We start from the raw sequence: 19,987 nt of genomic DNA on the forward strand, positions 1-19,987 counted from the left end.
GTACTTTACCGTGTGTCTGCAATATATATGGATCACTTATGACTGCTATTCGATTACTCTGCTAGTTATGATAGCCTGCGGTTTCGTCCCCAGCACCCAGCTCTCCCATCCTTACAAGTTACATTCCATGTCCCGCATCGCCCTAGACTCTCCAACCGAGTCTACCCGATCAACCACCCCTGTCAGCCTCGATTGTTGCACAGCCTTCAAGAAGCACCCATGCATGCCCAAAATGCCGCAGCCCTGGACAAGCTGCCTGAGGAGATTCTGATTGAGATCCTCGACTACCTCGAACCTCAGGAACTTATCTCCATCCAACTCACATGTTCCACGTTGTCCAAGTTGGCACGTGCCAACCCCCTATGGAGGCACAAATGCTTCGAAAAGTCTCCCAGTGCCTCCATGAGGGCCACCAACAGTATCCTCAATACCCTCACGAATGCTTTACAAGGTCTGACTCTCTCAGAGCGCCCACGTCAATCACGCGTATCGCCTTCGAATGGTCATGTGCCGGAACGGCTTGGTGAAAGCGCACGTGCTCGGGCAGTCAATCAGTGGGATCTCTCAGGCAAAGGCGAAAGGGTGGATTGGTACTCAGAGTACAAGGCTAGATATGCTCCCCTGAGCGTCGACTGGCTTGCCCACGACCCCACAAGACACCTGGAGATCAGAGGTGTTGCTCCTCTCGCTGCGACTGATCAGATGGTTGGGTATTTGGAGGACGGAAGTGTCTGCGTCTGGGATCTCGGTCGGTGTGCCTCGGGAAGGAGGAAATTTCGAGAGCTGGGACGGAGCAAGCCATCCATCCTCTTCGCCGACGCCAATCAGCCAGGCGAGACTCTGGTGGTTGACTGTGTGAGTACCTTCCCTTCACAACAAAAGGCGTTCGTCGCTGTCGGCAACGTGTTGAACGAGATCGATCTCAACACCCTGTCCGTGGTGTCGCACGCCAGGTATCCCTTCCAAATTACCGCGTTATCGCAGTCAGCGTATCCGGAGCTGCCGTTGACGGTCGGCACTCAATGGAGCGTTCATATTGTAGATCCACGGATCCCTGTCATTCCGACCTCTCCGTCTTCTCACGAACGAGTGGATGAAGTGCCATGCACGCCAGGACGGTCTACGGCGATCCTCCCCGATATGTCGGGAGATTCGTCAATGTTACCTGCCATCTTCGGCACGTCACCTTCACCCCTGTCGACGTCCAGCACGGGACCGTCGACACATTCTTCCGGATCACCTAGCTGGCGCCCTTCTCATCGCCTACAGAATCCCCAGTGGATGGGCTATGCGCGAGTCGAGCCGGGGCCGCTCTCGATTCTGCACCACGCCGAGAACGAGATTCTCCTGTGCGGTAGATTCCCCAGTATACTATCCTACGACCGTCGATTTTTCCCCCGTCTCCAATACGTCATCCACTCCAGCGCCAGCCTCTCATCGCTGGCGTCAATACCCTATCCACCGGCCGGAGCGTCACCCAACGTCACGGGCGATGCCACCCTCATCGCGTGCGGCGAATACAAAGGCCGCGGGTCTCTAGAGTTGTACTCGCTTCCGCACGTCAAGCCCGGACAAAGGCAATCCAACCCGGACATCTCCACCAGTTCCAGCCCTTCTGAGGACGACGAGCTCGACATCACCAGGAACCGCAACCTGACCTCCTCCGACGGGCTCTTCAGCTACAAGAACCGCCAGGACGCGGCCAAGTCGAAGCTCCTGTCCGTGGCGTCGCAGGGCACCAAGATCGTCTTCTCCGACTCCGAGGGCGGCCTGAAATGGGTCGAGCGCGACGGCCACAGCCTCGTGCGGCGGTGGAACATCAACGGGTTCCAGATGGGCAGCGGCAGCCCGAACCACGCCATCGCGGCCTCGGCCTCGGTCCACGGCGACGCGGTCGCGCGCAAGATCATCCCGCTGGACGACGACGCGACGCCCTTCTCGTCCGAGTCCGAGCGCGGCCGCCGCGGCGACGCAGACCTGCTCGTGTGGACTGGCGAGAAGATCGGTGTCGTCACCTCGGACGCGCAGTTCATGGACCACGAGGAAATGGTCCGCGAGATCGAGGGCGACGTCGAAGAGCTGCGCGAGAAGGAGGAGCGCGAGAGGAAGCAGGAAGAGTACTCCAAGATCATGCGCCATGCCCTCGAGAGACAGGCCGACGAGAGGCGCTGGATGAGCCAGTTCAGACTCAAGAGGAGGGATTATTTCTGACACCCCTCCGGCTCCGCGCCGTCCTCATTTTTTTCCTCCGGGTTTTCTTTTTTGAGGCGCTCGAGGTACAAAGGGGGTTAAGAGATGACGATAGAGCCCGTCAAAAAGACACCGTGCTTTGGAAGATGAAAACAAGAACACCGTGTGTCGCCTGTCCGGTCCCCGGTATATTTTGAGACCGTTGCGGTTTGGAAAAGACTAGACACGTATAGATAGCTCTCTCAAGCTCCCAGCTATTGGGCCTTTCCCATACCCCTTTCCAGCCTGATTCAAACACGTCCAGCGCGTTTCCCCTCCTACGGCCGATGACGTCCAAAAGAAAAACAACAAAGCAATGTTATGTACAGTGGTAGTTCTTTCCAGGTCCTTCGCGCCATTTAATCGGGAGACTTGGTTGTATTGTTTGTTATACATTACAGAAGCTAGCTACCCGGGTTGTGCCACACGACAGACTCGCTCGCTCAATCCCTGATCCTTTCTCGAGACCGATTTCAAATCGAACAGCAGTTCGCGTCATGGTCGAGTCGGCTACAGTTCCGCCGTGCAGCCCTGAAATGGTCCTTCAATTTCATTAATTTGCTCCCTCACCCGTGCTTACATGCATGTATTGCTTGCCGCTCGGAGAAGCAGTGGAACCTCCAAGGCAGAGAAGAAAGAGAGAAAGAGCAAGGAAAAGAAAACAGACTTGACAGATAAACCCACCAGTGCTCGCCCTTGATGATCACAGCCAGCCGGTCACTCGGACGACCATTGTCAAAGACCCATTTCCACTCATGTTGCAAATGACGTACATTTCATTCGGATGTCGAGTTTACGAGATGACAGTATCGTATTGATAGCAAAATGGGCCCGCGGTGGTGCTGATCAATTCCCGCACGGCAATAGGCTCCAGCTGAAAGTAGCCCCAGTCGGGTTCGATTGAATCTAGGGTAACTACCGGCGAGGGCGGTGTGTTCAGCGCAGTACCCGTTGACCCGTCTAGCTGATCCGCCAGCTCGGGGTAGTTGGTCTGCCAACTCCAGTAGACCTTATCGATCATGGTATGCAGAGGATACCAAACAGGATCCTGAGCAGATACATGTATACTGTCCATCTGGCCTCCGACGGAGAAATGTGCGCCTGAGTGGATGCCCAGAGAAGAAGACCCGATGACACCGTTGAGAAGGAACTCAAAGTTCGAGGCATTGGTCGCGTGCACGGCAGCAACAAGTTCAGCGGTGTTGGTGTACGTCTGAGAGACGTAAGCATTCAGGTCGCGCATCAAGCAGATCTCGTTGCGAGAGAACGCATCGGCTGGTAGCGTGCCGGTGGCGAGTTGTGTCGGGTCAATGAATTTTAGTGGCGCAATCATGTTTGCGAAAGGTCCGGTTGTGACACAACCTCCACCTGTACCGTGAGGGATGGTCAACTGTGCGCCGAGGGTGATTGGACCTGTATTGTTATAGATTCCGTCGCCAGACATGGAGTAATCGGAACCGTCAAAGATGGGGAATGCGTGGGGGTCAGAAGCCGTCGCGGCAAAGTCCCAGTAAGGGAATGCTCCTGTATAGCCACAGGTCTGTTGCAGGTCGGTCTCATAAAGCCAGAGGAAGTAGCGATGCCAGGTCAAGAAGAAGGCGTCAAGATGGACATATTGTGTGCGGTTTACGTGAATGACGGCATAGTCCATGTATCTGTTGATGGCTGCGGGATATTGAACTGGGTCGAGCTGAGATGGCTGAGCCATTAGACACTTCACGGCGTCCGTGTATGCTTTTCGGTCAGCCGCCGCCATGTTGTTGAAGTCCACCCGAGTTCTGATGTTTTCCGGCGTACATGACCAGTCTCCTCTGCCGATATGTCTCAATGGTGCAGCGAAGGTAAACGAAATGAACAGCAAGACAGTAATAGTAACGAAGGACAAGAGCGAGCGTGGCATGATGGGCAACCTAAGCGAGAGTTCAGAGTGCCCGTGAAGAGTAGTGAAGGTCAGTATGCACACCAGGGAGATGTGGCAGTGTTAATTCTTGAGTGAGGGAAGAACACATTGTCAGGGAGAGGGAGGACACTCAGATCTAAATACCGGATGGTCCAAACCACCACGGTAGTCAGGTAGCACTTGTCGAGTCTCCTCGCCGAGATAGCTGATTGACTTACAGCATCTAGCCGTGTGTAAGAAGCAATGGGAGGCGGGATGCATAAATGGCCCATGCATGGAGAAGCTCGTTTAGGTGGTGGGTGCGAAGAAGTGGAGTGTCTGTGATGGAGGTGCGGTTTGCGTCGTTGAGAGTCTCGATGCGTAACCGACAGGGGGTCGTTGGAAGAGGTTGGAGGCCTTGACGGCCTAGCAAACTTTGAGCTCATAGGAGCTGAGAGCAGATCCAAGCCATTGTTGGTTAGGTCGGGTCATCTAGAGATGAGCTTAACCATGCTTCATCTTCGCTTTCGGTGGGTCAATAGCGAGACTAGGATGCCTTGACCAGGACAAAGTCATCGTTGCCGATCAAGGTGGTGTTGTCAATGCGGGGAATGCGATGAGAGCTGCTCTCGGTCGCCCTTCAGACTTGCGTGTCTGGCTGGACCGGATGCTCAGCCTTCCATAGGAAGCTACCCACCTCTCAACTCTGGTCTTTAGCACTCCCGCGTCGCGCCTAAGGAGACATTTGTATTCTTCCTCTTTGCTCTTTATTAGGGAAGAAAGGTCATTCGTCCTCCCATATACTTCACGCTATAGTCTCGAGCTCGGCATGATGTGTAGGTGGAGACACAGATACTTGCTCAACATCTATTGGGTCTTTGTCGCTCATGCAGAACCGTTCTTGCTGCAGGAGCACGGTGGTACTGAAACTTGGCGAATGTAAGAGAGCACCTGGCCTGGCCCTCCTTACCGCAGTGTGTTGACTTGTGTCTGCTAGTGGTGGTCGTTACGTCGGTCTTTGGCAGGCCAAAAGAGATCAGGCAGGTTCCATCAATATGGCCTGAACTTGTCATTGTAAGCAGTCATATGCGCAACATCCACTATTGGATGGATCTTAGCCACCACGTTGTACAGATGATGCGACTTCGATAAGTGGGCGCGAACGCCACCTTGTTCGTTGCCCACCCAAAGCGCAGGACATTCCTTTCCTGTAAGTTGTGGATCTCTGTGACATAGAACGTTAGCTGGTGCTGAAATGCGCTGGTGATATTGGCTAGGGACGAAACACAGCCCTGTTCTCCCTGACGCAGGCACCCTTGTCGCCATGTTTTCGATGATATGCCGGGAAACAACTTCCTACACCGTGTAATCAGCTCGATTTTCGTTGTTGGATCCCTGGTGGGGTACATGTCGGAGAAATATGCCAACCAGTGGTCTGTGTCACGGTCCTTTGGTTCTGTTTCGCATCATGGCATGTTCCATTAACCCCAGTGACAGCGTCGCAGCGGTGTAGAGCTCTACCGGGCGTCATACAAAGATTATGCGCATTCGAATAGCTCTGACGTGCCTTGAGCTGGGGAGGAATGTGTCAGCGTGGCGGAACGCAACGCTACAAAAACCGGTCAAGGAATACCGGTCAGGCAGGCAGTGACACGAGCCAGCCACTTGGAATACTTACGGTGGCGGTGCGCCACATCCGCCATTTTAAGGACCTTAGCACCAGGATCTTTGGAAAAGAGGACTCCGTTGCGGATAAAGATGCGCGTAGCTGTGGGTAGGATGGAACGCGGTTGGTGATGGGAAGGGCCCTCAAGGAAGATAGAGCAAATCAGTCGTCCATGATACGAATTGTTTGAGAAGGAGAATCTGGGTGCTTCGAAAGTCAACTCATTCGCCTTCCCATCTTCTACGCTGTGTTGTATCGTCCTCAAACTGCGCGGGGATCACATCTTCGTTCCACTGAAGTCGGAGAACTCAGATCCGATACAAGGAGGCGTGGTCCCAACTCTTCAGACGGTACAAACTTCGCTGTGAGCAGACTTGTCGTAAAACGGATACACCATGTCAGGTCTAGGTGAGCTGGATTATGAGGTGCACGACTTTTGGAGGAGGCAGCTTTCAGATATGAGACATCGTCAGCAGAAACACAGGCAATGCACTCAGTAGTAACCCTCGAAATGCCTGAAGATGGAGACTGGATGGCATCTTGCAGATGTGGTTTGCTTCTTGCACGAGGCAGAAGAGAGGAGAGTGGTAAATACTGAATCTTGAATGGCATTATTCAAAGATTTCATTCAGCCCCCACGAACAATCATAATCGAGATCGCAATGACAATAGAGGATCACGTGTTCGCAGCTGGACTCGACAGAAGGACGAATGCGCAGGCAGTTTGGTGCAGCCAAAAGGGCAAAAAACCCGAGACCCCGGAATCTGGCAGCAAGAATCTTGAACACCAGGAGGCGCAATATTATTTCTTCATCAAAGGCGCAGGCATTGATCAAGGCATTTTCAGCCCAAGCACAATCCCATCATACTCCTTCATCAACGCGTCTGTCTCGATGGTATATCTTCTCTCGTTCTGTTTCCTCGCGTCCTCATCCTCATCCTCGCCCTCGTCCTCGCCCTGGACTTCCTCCTCTCGACCTTCTCCGGCCGACCAGTGACATGCCGAAACGTGTCGCAGACGAATATATCACAAAGGACAACGGTTCTATAGCCAACAACCCCACCGCAGACGAAAAGCCCAAAATGTCAACAGCAGCTCAACAGGCTCGGCGAAAGTGAGTTGTTTTGTCCAGCATACCTTCGAATCCATCTCTTTGTCGCGCTTATGTTGTTGCCCTCCTGGATTTGATCCCCAGAATTCTTCCATTCCCCTGCCCCGGGTGCCCTGCTCCAGTCGCTTGGCTGCAGTTATCCGTAGGCTTTACGCCCGCCGCCTTCCCTTCGCCTTGACCTTTTCGCATCTTTAATAAGCCCCTACGATCATCATTTACTAACTTCCTCTCAGAATAGCCACGCCGCGAGGTCGCCTAGGCGCAAACCGCTCCTCTCATCCCTCGTCGTCCTTCGGCGCCTCGAACCCTTTTGCTCAAAGCACAACCCAACAGCAGCCTTTTCCTACTGTGAACGGTGGTGTTGCCTTTGGCACTACCCAGTCCTTTCCACCGGCATCTGCTGGCACGAGCAGTTCCTTCAATTTCCAGCCTCCGCAGGCGAGCTCCTTTACATTCGGTGCACCGGCCGGCACACCTAATCCCTTTGCAAATGTGAATGGAAGCGCGGACGCGCAAGATATCTCAATGGAGTCACCCCAGAAGAAACCTGCGTTTGGGAGCGCTTTTGGATCAAACAGTTTCACTTTTGGCCAACCAGCAGGACAACAGTCCAGTGCCCCCTTCAGTGGTTTTGGTGGAACTTCGTCTGCAAATACCAACGGTACAAGTTTGTTTGGACAATCTACGAAACCCGCAGAAGCCCCTGCCCCAACGAACCTATTTACTCAGCCTTCCCAGTCGCAGCCGCTGTTTGCGTTCGGCCAGTCCTCGTCGACGACAGAGCCTCAGACCCCCGCGTTCAGCTTCGGCCAAAGCACTTCTGTTCCACAGAGCCCTCTACCCGCTTTCGGCACCAAACAGGGTAGCGATACGCAACCTCCGGCCTCAAAATTCGCTTTCGGACAGACCAGTACCGCGCCACAGAGTCAAGGCCCTGGACAATTTGGCTTAAATGTACCAGCGTCCCAGAGTGTTGGTAGCAGTCTCTTTCCCGCAACACTAAATGAGACCACCAATACTGGGTTCCCAAAGTCGACATCCATTGAGTTTTCTTTCGGACAAACCTCCGCTCAAACTCCCTCGACGAGCACTCCCTTCGCTAATCCTGGATCCGCGAAAGCGGAAGATTCCAAAGCTGCGAGCTCGTTGTTTAGTGCTGGGAACACATCTCAGCCTTCACTCGCGCCGCAGCAGCAAGCGTCATCTCCAGAAAAGCCAGCTGCTTCGGAATCCAGTGCGCAGCCTGTCAACCCTTTCGCTGGTCTCTTCGCCACTGCGAGTGGTTCAACTCCAGCCTTTCCCACATCTAAGCCCGCGTTTAACCTGGGTACAGCGAGTCAGTCATCCATGCCCGTGGCCGAACAGCGTGAGACAACCACGACCAAGTCACCATTCGGCTTTGGGACCACGGTGCAACCTAAGTCTGCCGCGAATGAATCTGAACCGAAGCCGGCGAGTTCAACGTTCAACTTCGGCTCCACAACAGCAGCAACTCCATCAACTGCATCAGCTGTCTTTGGCGGAGCCGGAAATTCTGGGAGATATACTGCTCAATCGGAGACTCCCAAAGCTGGCCCTCCGTTGGGCATTACGCAGGGAGATGCTGCGGCAAAACCACTGTTCAACTTTACCACCCCGTCAAAGCCTGCCTCTGGTGGGGAATTGTTTTCGGCCTCGAAAGGGCCCGAAGAAGGCAAGGCTACGAGTACAAGCCTTTTTAACAAGCTAAGTAACGCTGTGGAGAGTTCACCCCAGCCTTTTTTCAATGCACAACCCAAAGCTACACAAGAAAAAAGTCAGCCGCAAACGGCGACCACGAGTCTGTTCCCCAGTGCCCGCAATTCTGGTGTGGACAAAGGTGAGCGCTCTGCAGCAACTTCAACGCAATCATCTCCCACTCCCACCATATTCAGTGGTTTGTCCCAGCCAGGACCTCAACAATCTCAAGCCACGGAAAAGTCAGCATCCACATCTATCAACTTCCCTGCCCCCGCTGTGCGAGACGATCAACCTACAACTGGAGAGCTAAGCCTCTCCGCAGGGGCCGCCGTCGGCGCGGCACAAAAGCCTTCTGAAGGTGCACAGGGATCTGCCATGGATCTTGAGCCAGTGAAGAGACCTGTATACACCAAGGCCCCGTCACGAGTTCCTGGCCACACCACTCCCCAGCAATTCCAGGAGTTTGATCGGGACTACCGTCTTCATTCTCTGAACTACGGTCTCCAGAAGAAGATAGCTACCCTGGACCCGCGTTCGCAAGATTTCGAACACATCATCCGGCATTACGTAGCTGCGCGTGACAGCATTGGCGCATCGCTCGGATTGTTCGTGCGCAACGTCGCAGGGATGAAGAGGAAAGCCGATCGCGTCGATGATCATGAAGAAACCGAGCAAAACAAAAAAACACGAGAAACAAGCTCACAAACCCCACCCAGCTTTGGCTCGCAACTCACTCCTGTGTCATCTGGCCCAAGTGCGCCTGTGGCAAACAATTCTGCAAAAGGTAGTCAGATACGTTCGACCACGGCTGGGATGCTCAAGGACAAAGCCCCGACATTCGGATCGAACAGCATATCTGGACCGGCCAATGCAGGATTCAAGCCGAACGTAAACCCTTTTGCAGGGCTTGCCTCGACAGCTACTACGGATGCGAGCCCTTATTCCGGCGCACATCAGATAACGAATACGCCGTCATCCGTACCATCGACGACACCAACGAAACCACCCCCGAAGCCTTCGACTTTTGAGGTTCCCAAGTTTGGGAGTGGCAGCACCAATTTCCTTGCTGCATTCGGCCAGAAAGCAAAGGCAAATGCTGACAAGTTCGAGAGGGATCTGATTGAAAAGCGCAAGGCTGAAGAGTTCGATTCAGATGAAGACGACGAGGAAACGTTCCGTCAACGGATCGAGGAGGAAACCCGCGCAAAGAAGGCAAAAATTGACGCCGTAGCGAAGGCGGGGTTCAAACCGACATTTGGTTCTAGTACTACCGCACCGCCGTCTAAGGAGCGGGATATTCTCAAAGCTTCCTCTGCAACTTTTATCCCCTCAGCGTCTCCCAATCCCTTTTCCGCACTCACGTCTAAAGGTGTCAGTGTGAAACAAGCGGATCCCGCTGACGCAGAAGAGAACGAGAACAGCGGCTCAAGTCATGATCAAGCCGCCGGTAGTGAAGAAGAAGATTCTGATGACGATAGTGAGGCAGAAGAGCCCGAAGATGATCTTCCAGAAGACGACGTTGCCGAAGAAAACGGAGAGGGAGAGGATGAAGATGACGATGATAATGATCTGGGGGCTGCCATGGACAGGGCAAAGAACAATCCAAATGCCGGCAAAAGCTTATTCGATCGTATCGAGCCAAACCCCAACAAAGAGAAAGCGACGCCGACGAATGGAGAGAAAAATAACTCGGACATGGAATCAACGACCATCCAACCGACAAAGAACTCCTCGTTTCAATCGCCAGCCTTTGGATCTCAAGTCGCAAAATCAACGCCTGAAAATTCATCGGGTTCTCTCCTCAGCTCTTCGACTGGTGCATCGACTCCCAAGCCAACAGGCGGGTTCCAATTCACTCCGATAGGAGCAAGTACGACACCTACAAGCGCTCCCGGCGCCTCAATCTTCTCCGGCGGCGCTACCAGACAGGGTCCAGTTCCAGGGGAGGGTTTATTTGGCTCTCGACCAAGTACGCCGAGCAATGCCGACAAGAACCCCAGCCTTGCCAAATCGGTCCTCACTTCCCCAGCAGGGACTGACAACACGTGGAAGGAGGGCGCACCTATCTCTTTCGCAAACGGAGACAACAGTACAAGTGCCCCTGTTTTCAAGTTCACGGCCGCTTCTCCAGGTGAAAAGGAGAAGGACTCAGCCACATCCAAGTCTCTCAGTACCCTCTTTGGCACAACTGGACCGGGCTCGCGCGGGTCCGACACACCAAGTTTAGGCTTTCAATTTGGAGCGCCGACTCCGTCACCAGCACCCGGCTATCTGGGTGCCATTTCGCATCTAGGAGGTGGTTCTGTGGCTAGTTCTGTTGTCTCATCTCGCGCCACCTCGCCTGGTCTAACCGATAACGAGTCTGTCGCTACAAATGAAACCGACGAAAGCACCGACGATCCGCAAACCTCTTTAATGGATTCGCGAGCAGGAGAAGAGAATGAGACGTGCCTCTGGGAAGGTCGCTCCAAAGCCCTCATGTTTGTCAACACTGAGGCTGCAAAGGGCACCAAACACACTCCAAACGACTGGAATTCGATGGGCGTGGGCCAAATCCGAGTCCTCAAGAACAACGACAACGATAAAACCCGCGTGGTGTTCCGCGTGGAACCCAGCGCTAATATTCTTTTCAATTCCCATCTTGTGGGAAGTACGAACTACGAGAGTGTCCCCAGTAATAAGAGTGGCGCTGTGAGGGGAGCACTGATGTACAAGGGAAATCTGACGCGATTAGTGTTCAAATTGAAGACACCAGAGATGGCGAGTGAGTTGGCGAAGATTCTGGAGCAGAACAAAAGTGCTTGAACAATTCTTGGGAGTGTTTTTTTACTTCTAATACGAGATGGCTGGACGGTTGAGCAAGAAAAGGAACATCGCATATACCAGATGCGGAGAAATGCACAGCGATGGAGTTTTGGGAGCCTTGTTTATCAATGTACAGCAACAAGATATCTGTGATATGATGCCACCACATCCAAACCATCGCACGAGACGATATTGTGAATGTGCGCCCCAGGTCAAGTTCGGTTTTTGAAAGATTTTTGTGTCTCCTTGTGGCCACCAGGACCAAGTTGACCTTTTGTCTCTCAAAACACTTGATGCTCCCTGAGGTGTTCATTTCGACAATATTGGAGCGATCTGGTTTTTGATGGTAAAGCTTGGATTGGGCAGAGAGGAAACGCAGGGCTACATAAGAACGTTGAATAAGAGAGAACTGCTTCCTTGACAAAAATTTTATTGTTCTCCGAGGGATGATTGGTATCTCAGCACCTACACCTTCTCGCCGTAGCGGGTAACACATGGTAATAGTAGTACGCACGCAGAATTCTTTTGTGGGTCATAATCTCCTCTCATCCTTGTCCGGCTGACTTCTTTGCCCCCTTGGGTGTTCTTCTACAGTTTTAGTCTGGAACCCAGACTCTCCTCTCTCTCGCTGGCTTCCTGGACACCGGGAACCTCCTGCCACCCAAAACCGCCCAGCAAGACGTCGCTCGCAGCGTAGCCTTTTCGTGATCCGGTAGTACACGAGGAGAACCTTAAGGGGTTATTCATGAGTCCTCAACGACGACAGTCTGCAGGCCCTTGGCTTCCCTCTCCTTGACGTTCACGGCTTGGACGTAAGAGTACAGCTTCTCCTTGGCACCCTCTTCGTCGTTTCTCTTCCGCGAGATCCGGACGCGGAGGCGGAAAGGGACGCCCTTGATGCCCGATTCCCACACCTTTTTGTTCAGCTGGGGGTCAAGTCGCACGTCGCTGGTTCCCTGGAGGCGGAAGAACTGTCAGCCAAACCGTGGTTTCCCAACAACACAGAACGGACTTTGAAGGGAGATTGAAAAAGAGAGAGAAAAGGGAACTTTAAAAGTTGCCCTCACTTTGGGGATATTATATCGCAATGAAGGATAGAAAATATTCAATGTCGCTTCGGGAAGCACACGTACCATAGCTTGTGTGGCGAATTTTCGAATCTCCTTGATCGCACGGGGCGCTCGCTTCTTGAAGCTGACGCCATGAACCTTTATTTTGTAGAGAGATAATCAGTCTTCCGTCCATAATGCTTGCAAGGTGGGAATTTCGAGAAAAGTATTGTGAGAGAAAAAAAAGAGGTCGATATGAGACGACGGTCGGAGGCAGGAGCGAGCAAGCCGTTCGGGTGGACTTCATAAAACTGATCCCTCCTCTTCCCCATCCTCATCTTCTATTCTTTTTGTTCTCTTTGAAAAGGCGCATCTTGCGGACTCGGAGAGGTTCACGGAACAAGTGGTAGACATACTCGCTTGTGCAAATGGATGGTGTACTCGCGCGCGACGACGTCTCCGATGGCAGATCGCTTGGGCGCCGTCTTCTTCGGCTGGGTCTTGGGGTTGTCTTTCGCCATTTTTTGCCGATATTCTAAGACGGAACGTTTGGTTAGTTGCAGGACACCTTTGAGCTTTGCGATTTTTTTCGGGTGCTAAAGAGGGCGTAGAAGAGGAAGGGAATGGTGATAGGGGCAAGCAGTGGTTTCTTCATACATACAGTCTGGATTGGCGGAGGACTGGAGATGCTGGCGGGATGTTGAACTGGTTGGAAAAGAAGACGCCTTTGGATTGAAATTTGGATGTGCGCAGTTCAACCGAAAATGGAAAGGTGATGCCAAGATTTCGGCCACGTGATGTCGGCTTTGGGAAACGCGAAGTTGGCCTCCAAAGTTCCAGAAGCAGGAGAGATAGACACACGTGGATAGAAATTGTTCCTGTTCAACCCGTCGCAAAGGTCGAATCTACTGTTCTATTTATTCTCATCTTCTTTTGCACGCTTGCCTTACAACAACACATTCATCTTTCATCTGTCGTATCACACCTTTCCAGCACTGACATCAGGATAGACATCAAACCGTCTCTGAGTATAGATGGGAATGCCCTTCCTCGTCTCCTCGATCTTTGCACCGTCAATCTCAGCATAGACAATATCTTCGTGTTCTTGAGCCTCGACCAAGACTTCCGCATTGGGATTCACTATCATGGAATGTCCATAGGCATGGTAGGTTGCCTCCATGTCTCTCGCGGGGCTGCACATTGCGACGAAGATCTGATTGTCCATTGCTCTCGCACGGGCCTGTAGTGTCCAATGCATGGGACCTGTCGTCGTATTGAAGGCCCCGGGATAAACGAACATGAACGCACCCTTTCTTGCAGCTATCATGGCGAGTTCGGGAAAGCGAACATCGTAACATATTGCCAGCCCAATCTTACCATATTCCGGAATGTCGACAATAGTCACCTTGTTTCCTGGGGATAACACATCACTTTCCTTGAACTTAATCTTCCCAGGTATGTCGATGTCAAACAAGTGTATCTTTCGATGCGTTGCTAGAAGCTTTCCCGTGGGCGAGAAAACAAGGGAGGTGTTAAAGTATTCCTTCGTCTCCGGGACGAATTCTGGTATACTTCCACCAATCAAATATGTCTTGGTTTCCGCTGCAACTTTGGACAGCATGTGCCACGAGGGTGACTTCTCTTCTGAGGGAGGCGAGGGTAAGACGGTCTCAGCATATTTGGGGAAATATTGACAGCCGTATGGGGAGTTGAAGCATTCAGGGAGGACGATCATGGAGGCGCCAGCCCTTGCTGCCTCGATAACTTTCGAGCGGGCATGTGCCAGATTTGCAGCTTTGTCACCTCCTATGCATACATCAGAATCATTTCGTCGGGCCCGAGTTTTCGAGATTGGGTACTCACCACTTACTTACCTGAAGCAAGCTGCACGAGTGCAAGCTTGAAAGGCTTTGCCAAAAGATTTGCCATGATTGATGTTCAAGTCGTTAAGCTAGCTTGTGAGCTCGGGCAGAACAAAAGACATATGATTCAGGCGCGTCTTTCTGAATTTCCACGAGTCAGATAGACGAAGTTCTCCAACAAGATGCGACGTAGAAACCAGTCACTGTCATACTTGGGTCTGAAACAGAAGGTTTGCCGAGAATCGACCCTCTTTTGTCCTCTCGGCCTCCCGATATCATACCGTCTATCTCTTGATGAGGACCAGATAGTTGCTTCTTCTGGGACACTGACACTGTCCGCGCTAAGGTGAGTTGCAAGATGTCGTGGCCATCAAATTGCATATGGGACGGACGATATAGCTGAAGGTTGACGACGGGAAGAGAGCTGGTGAGAGGAAAGTCTATATGTCTGATGATTGCTAGAGTGAGCCATGTGAGGACATACATACAGACGGTGCTGGCTGCGCATGCTCTATTACTTACCGTTCTTTTGCCTCAAGTCTGCCAGACCCGTGTCTCTCACACTCGCATCTCTTGCCTAATCTGCAGATCAATGTGAGGGTTCTTTCCCTCGCCTCTGTTTCCCTGGACCAACAGGGCGAAAGTGAAGCGTGTTCGTTCCTTCTTCACTTTGACACCTCCAATGAGACTTTACTGCTTGTCCATCATTCTTCTCTCTCTCCCACCCAACTCACATGCGCACACTGTGGAACTCCTTCTCTCCTCTGTTCTCCTCTCTCTGCTTACCTACTTGACGGTGTCTTGACTACGAAGAGCTCAAGGTCAGTCTTGCCCTCTTGCCCCGCTATGTCATGTCCATCTCACTCACTCCTCCACGAACAGTTTGCCCGGCTCCAATTGAATCTTTGGCCATGGCCGACCACGCCACTGACAAAGCTGAACCTCTCGTGGCCCCTGCAAGTGGCACCAACCACAACCAGGCCAGCACAGAACCTCCTGTATCTCATACCGGGACTCCAGAACATCAGGCTGCAGCACCCAAAGAAGATGCGGGCACCTCGATCAACCGTGCGGGAAGCGCCAAAAAGCAGACTCGAACTCCTGCGGTGTTCAGTGCCGCCACTGAGGACAACATTAGGGAGATGATGAATAATGCTCGTAAAGTGCTTCAAGAAAACGGAAACTCGACCAAGGCAGGAGGTGATTTCGCAGACATGGCATTGCTTGCCACGAATCTCGTGCAACTGATGAACGCCTCTTTCATTGTGAGCGCTCTTGGTTATCTGCTAATTTCCGACCGACTAATTTCAATCACCTAGGCCACTGACACCATTGTTCGCGCCGTTGCCTACATGAGAGGTGACAGTCAGCTTTCTGCTCGGAGTGCCATCTTTCAAGCTAGGCGGGACCGTCGTGCGCAGAAGGAAGCCGAGCAACCACTCAGTGAAGTGAAGAACAGACCATTGACCAATGCTGCTCCAGGTGTTGTTAGAGCAGGGCGAGATTCCACCTTGTCACATGCAAATTCAACCTCCAACAATACGAAAGTCAGTACTGATCTCGGCCCAACTCAGGGAAACGCTGCACCGGTCAGTGAGGATCAGCAGCAGAAGCCACAGTCGCTTCAGACCAACCCTATTAAGAAGAAGAATCGGCGTAACTGGAACAACCGACGCTCTATGCGGAAGCTCAAGAACAGTGTTCACCCGGAGGTGCAAGAGAACAAGATGAGTGTGACGGCTAGTACAGTCAATGAGGTGAAAGAATCGAAGGACGTTGTGGATAAGAAGGCAGCAACGGGCGAGCACAAGCCTGAGACTTCCGGATCAGAGACTGCTGTTGAGCGTGACGGTGCGGTTGTAACTGTCAAGGCATAAAGCAGTCATCCTTGGGGCAGCTTGTGTTGGGTGGTCAAGGGATAGTCTACGTCAACTCAGTGGAGAGTTGCAGATGTCGGTCAAGTAACGAATGGGATTAAGGGATATCTTAGTGGCTGTACAGCATTCATGACGGGAAACTTGCAGAACCTGACACGCAAGATGGCGAACGCACATAGCTAGCAACCTCTCAATGAACAACTTGATAGCTTTGATACTCACGAGGCCACGTATCTCCCTCTCTCAGTAGCACACTGCGCTTGACTCAACTGCTTGGGAGGAAACTGACACCGCGGCGGTGACAGTCAGGCCGTGCAATCCTCCCTTATTTTGAGCTCGAGGCCCGAGTGAGTCCACTATATCCAGGTTCTGTCCAGAGAAGCCGCGGATTCCTGCATCAAGACAGACACTTCAAATCGGACGAGAAGAAGAATCAGTGACCTCAGCATTCGACCATAACAGGTCGTGTCTGCGGAAATATCCACGGCCTTTGCACGTAGTAGCTCATCGGCCGCATCTGGTTCGTTGCATGGTCGACATTTGGATCATGAAGATTGTGAGATTCAGGGTTTACATTTGGTGGTGGATGTTTGTTCACGTCTGTTAAAGATGTATACCTTAGCAGAATGACCCCGATACACTCTCCCCAGGCAGGTTGCAGCCACCTGGGGCCTCCTCGCAGGGGTAATTCGTGGCGCGAATTTTCTCTGCATTCGCTGACAAGTCGAAAGAGTCCTCTTTCAATCTCTCGGTTGCAGAATATCGCGTCCTGGGTGACGACGACGACATCCGCCGGTCTATTTGCCATTTGCGGTATGCCTGCAGGACATTCCCAGGAAACGCCAGGAGCTCCTTGCAGCTGTGTGACTCGCGACAGGCGTCGCAGTGGATCGTGGTGATGGGCTCGAAATGTCGGATCAGGGCGTCCAGTGAGTGCAGACGCACGGTCGCGAACCCAGCAATGTCCAGCTCCGGATACAGCATCGACAGCACGACCAAGGCACTGTACAGGTGGGCCAGGAAGACAAGGACAAAGGGTTTCGAGCGACTGATGTCGGAAAAGGAGATGGACTCGCGGTTGGTCATTCCGCAGAACGGGTGGGCGAGCCAGAACGGATCGTACTTTTGGCCGGTCAAGTGGTGTGCCTGAGCCATTCGCAGCATGTCTGCCAGACCCCTCACCGTCGTGGAAAGCTCTTTCATGTGTCTAATACACGTCCCCAGTCGATTCATTGCGGTCAATCCTTGTTCCAGGAGGAATGCGACGGCCGCGGTAGATGACTGCACCGTGACCATCGGAGCAGAGGAAGTCGACAGCTCGGAGGGATAAGAAGAAGTGTTTCCGTCTTGCAAGGCGGCGCATTGGGAATCTTGTACTTCAGGGTGTATGTGTTCCCACATACGTCGAGTTCCGGAAAAGGCAGCCCACGGACGCATAGCCTCGGCGACCGCTGCTGTCCCTTGCATAACTCTCCGCCAGTCGGTTGGAGTCGGCTGGTTGAACATGAGACTGATGGACGCTGCCAATACTCCGTCGGCATTCTCCCGGGAGAAGCTGGCAAGTGCCTGCTGCAGGCCTTTGAGAGCCAATGATCTGTACCATACCGCGTCCTCCATAACACTTGCCATCCTGGTTAGCTTCCCGATACGGTCGGCAGCGGCCACGATTTGAGCATATGCGACGAAGTCATACTTTGCTGTGGCTTGAATGCCCCTGTGCTGGTGTTAGTGAAACTTGGCCTTTGCTGGTCAACTCTAGGACAAGGGGGAAGGACGTACAATTCGTAGGTATCGTACCAAAGCGCAAATTGCCGGGCGTCGTTCTGGTCCAAAACGTTTCCCAGAGAGGCGATGTAGTAGAGGTACCGGAGACCTCGTGGATCCAGACCATGCCAATCGAGAGATGACAAGATCTTCAGCATCGGGATCGGCGTATCTCCGTTTTCTCTCCAGGTCTGACATGCGGTCTCGATTGATTCTACCCAGGCGATGGACCTTGCATAGTCTGACGCCGTGCCTGATGAGTTCGGGTACACGCACACTCGCGAACCTCTAGCACAATTTCGGCTCGTGTCTCTGTTAGTTCGGCATTGCTGGTTCCCAGTGGCTCTTGGAGCAGCACTATACTCACCACGTAGGCCTGGCCTGATCGCATCTCACCCGCCGGGATAAACAGGTCTTGCATCCGTCTTTGGATTTGCCATGACTCCTCCGAAGAATAGCGGCATTGGGAGCCATCATCATCTCTCGCTCGACTGCAGTGTACTACTTGACAGCAGCAAGAAAGCCGACGAGCCCGAGAAGAATATCTAGATCTTCTGATACTGGTGTATCCCTCCCTCTTAGTGAAATCCCGGGCGTCGACATCCTTGGCTGTCAACGCAGGAAGGCTTTATATCAATCCCCTACATTTCTTGACACAGGCAGGTACTTCTGCCTGACCCACAATCCGCGCCCCCTAAGGTCGCCACAGAGGATTCTTGACGTCCTTGGGGGTGCCACATGAGGATATCTTTACCGTTAACTATATCAGTCACAGACGCGGTCGGGGAGGCAGAAAGGCAGAAAGAGAGTTCGGCACCGGCTTGGGACGGAGGCAGGACTTGACCGCAAAGTATTTGGGATGATGCATGTAACGGTGTCCTTTAGGCGGTCGAAGCTTGAAAGCTTCGATGAAGGGGCCAGTAACTCCCATCATTTGGGCGCATCGTGTAATGTTTAGCGGGGTGGGCGGTGCAGCAGATCGATCGCCAGTGATGTCGACTCAAACTGCAAAACGTAGAACAGTCGAAATAGGCAAAAGCTACTCGACTCCCATTGGTGGAGGATGGCGGGATCCGTACAGCCTCGCTTAGTAAGATAAACGCCAAGACCTTCGCCCAGATTGGCATTATGTAACCATCCGAAGTTGTGCAGAGGCTTGGACATTAAATCCTGGCAGACTATGGCATTTGTGACTGTGGTGGGTTGACGCCGACTGAATCTCAGAGCCGCAGCTTTGTCATCTCAACAAATGTGGACACTGCGCCACGATAGCTCCATGGAAATGCAGCACCCCTAAACCGTGAACGGGGGCGTCTAACCGAGCGAGCGAAGCAAGATGGACAATCAATCCAGACATCTTGCACATCATTGCACAGCAGTCTGGTACAAGGTCCAGGATGATTGATTAACCCGACTGATAATATCATCAGTCAGGTTTGCAGACGACAGAAAAGTTACCTCACTGGAGCCGAACATTCCTAGAGGCTGGGATGTTTTGAAGAGGTTAGCACTAGGTGAACACCAAAGCGTCGCTATATTTTGTCATTTTCCAAAGACCATTTGGCTGCATTATGCATGGATAGCTGCTTGTCAGTGACGAAATTAAACTGCTCAAGTCATGAACTCTCGTTCTGTCAAAGCCCGTGCTCCTGCCTTAGATACCCAAGTAGAAGTATTGGCGGGCTTTCACCCACATCTGGACGGTGCAGTGCAGCTAACTAAGCCTATGTAGGCATTTTGAGTGGCACGTTTCAGAGGCTACATCTCCCAGAGTCAACAAGTTATGGCTGTATAGTGTGAACGCGACAAATTTGCAGGGTAATTGATGAGTCTGTAGTAGCTTCGAGCTGCTATAGCGATTGCTGCAGCAGTACCTCGAAGCGGCCCAGGAGGGCACTGCCCGACGAAGCCGCACTTTCAATGGACTATGCCGATCCGGTGACCAAATAAGGAATGTCGGCCGAGTGCCAAGCCTTAGCGTGATGGTAACTATCTGAACAAGTATCATGAACCTCAGTTCTGAAG

At 52.5% G+C, this 19,987-nt stretch overlaps 7 protein-coding genes across 7 annotated transcripts; 3 read left to right on the plus strand and 4 right to left on the minus strand.

The window, feature by feature from the left end:
* Positions 1–219: 219 nt before the first annotated feature.
* On the plus strand, positions 220–2,211 carry AYO21_11157 (hypothetical protein; the record flags this gene model as incomplete). The annotated part of the gene is made up of 1 exon (XM_022661054.1): positions 220–2,211. The coding sequence occupies one exon, from the start codon at positions 220–222 to the stop codon at positions 2,209–2,211; it is 1,992 nt and encodes a 663-aa protein (XP_022506630.1).
* Positions 2,212–3,022: 811 nt separating this feature from the next.
* On the minus strand, positions 3,023–3,985 carry AYO21_11158 (hypothetical protein; the record flags this gene model as incomplete). Its single annotated transcript, XM_022661055.1, has 1 exon — positions 3,023–3,985. The coding sequence occupies one exon, from the start codon at positions 3,983–3,985 to the stop codon at positions 3,023–3,025; it is 963 nt and encodes a 320-aa protein (XP_022506631.1).
* A 2,788-nt stretch (positions 3,986–6,773) lies between these two features.
* On the plus strand, positions 6,774–11,410 carry AYO21_11159 (hypothetical protein; the record flags this gene model as incomplete). The annotated part of the gene is made up of 2 exons (XM_022661056.1): positions 6,774–6,889; positions 7,120–11,410. 2 exons carry the CDS (start codon positions 6,774–6,776, stop codon positions 11,408–11,410), a joined length of 4,407 nt encoding a protein of 1,468 aa, XP_022506632.1.
* Positions 11,411–12,153: 743 nt separating this feature from the next.
* AYO21_11160 (hypothetical protein) lies at positions 12,154–12,980 on the minus strand (the record flags this gene model as incomplete). The annotated part of the gene is made up of 3 exons (XM_022661057.1): positions 12,154–12,381; positions 12,544–12,618; positions 12,876–12,980. The coding sequence occupies 3 exons, from the start codon at positions 12,978–12,980 to the stop codon at positions 12,154–12,156; spliced, it is 408 nt and encodes a 135-aa protein (XP_022506633.1).
* Positions 12,981–13,438: 458 nt separating this feature from the next.
* Positions 13,439–14,388, minus strand: AYO21_11161 (hypothetical protein; the record flags this gene model as incomplete). Its single annotated transcript, XM_022661058.1, has 2 exons — positions 13,439–14,265; positions 14,334–14,388. The coding sequence occupies 2 exons, from the start codon at positions 14,386–14,388 to the stop codon at positions 13,439–13,441; spliced, it is 882 nt and encodes a 293-aa protein (XP_022506634.1).
* An 844-nt stretch (positions 14,389–15,232) lies between these two features.
* AYO21_11162 (hypothetical protein) lies at positions 15,233–16,198 on the plus strand (the record flags this gene model as incomplete). Its single annotated transcript, XM_022661059.1, has 2 exons — positions 15,233–15,586; positions 15,641–16,198. 2 exons carry the CDS (start codon positions 15,233–15,235, stop codon positions 16,196–16,198), a joined length of 912 nt encoding a protein of 303 aa, XP_022506635.1.
* Positions 16,199–16,816: 618 nt separating this feature from the next.
* On the minus strand, positions 16,817–18,426 carry AYO21_11163 (hypothetical protein; the record flags this gene model as incomplete). Its single annotated transcript, XM_022661060.1, has 3 exons — positions 16,817–17,912; positions 17,978–18,250; positions 18,359–18,426. 3 exons carry the CDS (start codon positions 18,424–18,426, stop codon positions 16,817–16,819), a joined length of 1,437 nt encoding a protein of 478 aa, XP_022506636.1.
* Between the last annotated feature and the right edge of the window lie 1,561 nt (positions 18,427–19,987).

The sequence above is a fragment of the Fonsecaea monophora genome (genome assembly GCF_001642475.1).
Source record: "Fonsecaea monophora strain CBS 269.37 chromosome Unknown Scaff146, whole genome shotgun sequence".
Classification (NCBI taxonomy): Eukaryota; Fungi; Ascomycota; class Eurotiomycetes; order Chaetothyriales; family Herpotrichiellaceae; genus Fonsecaea; species Fonsecaea monophora.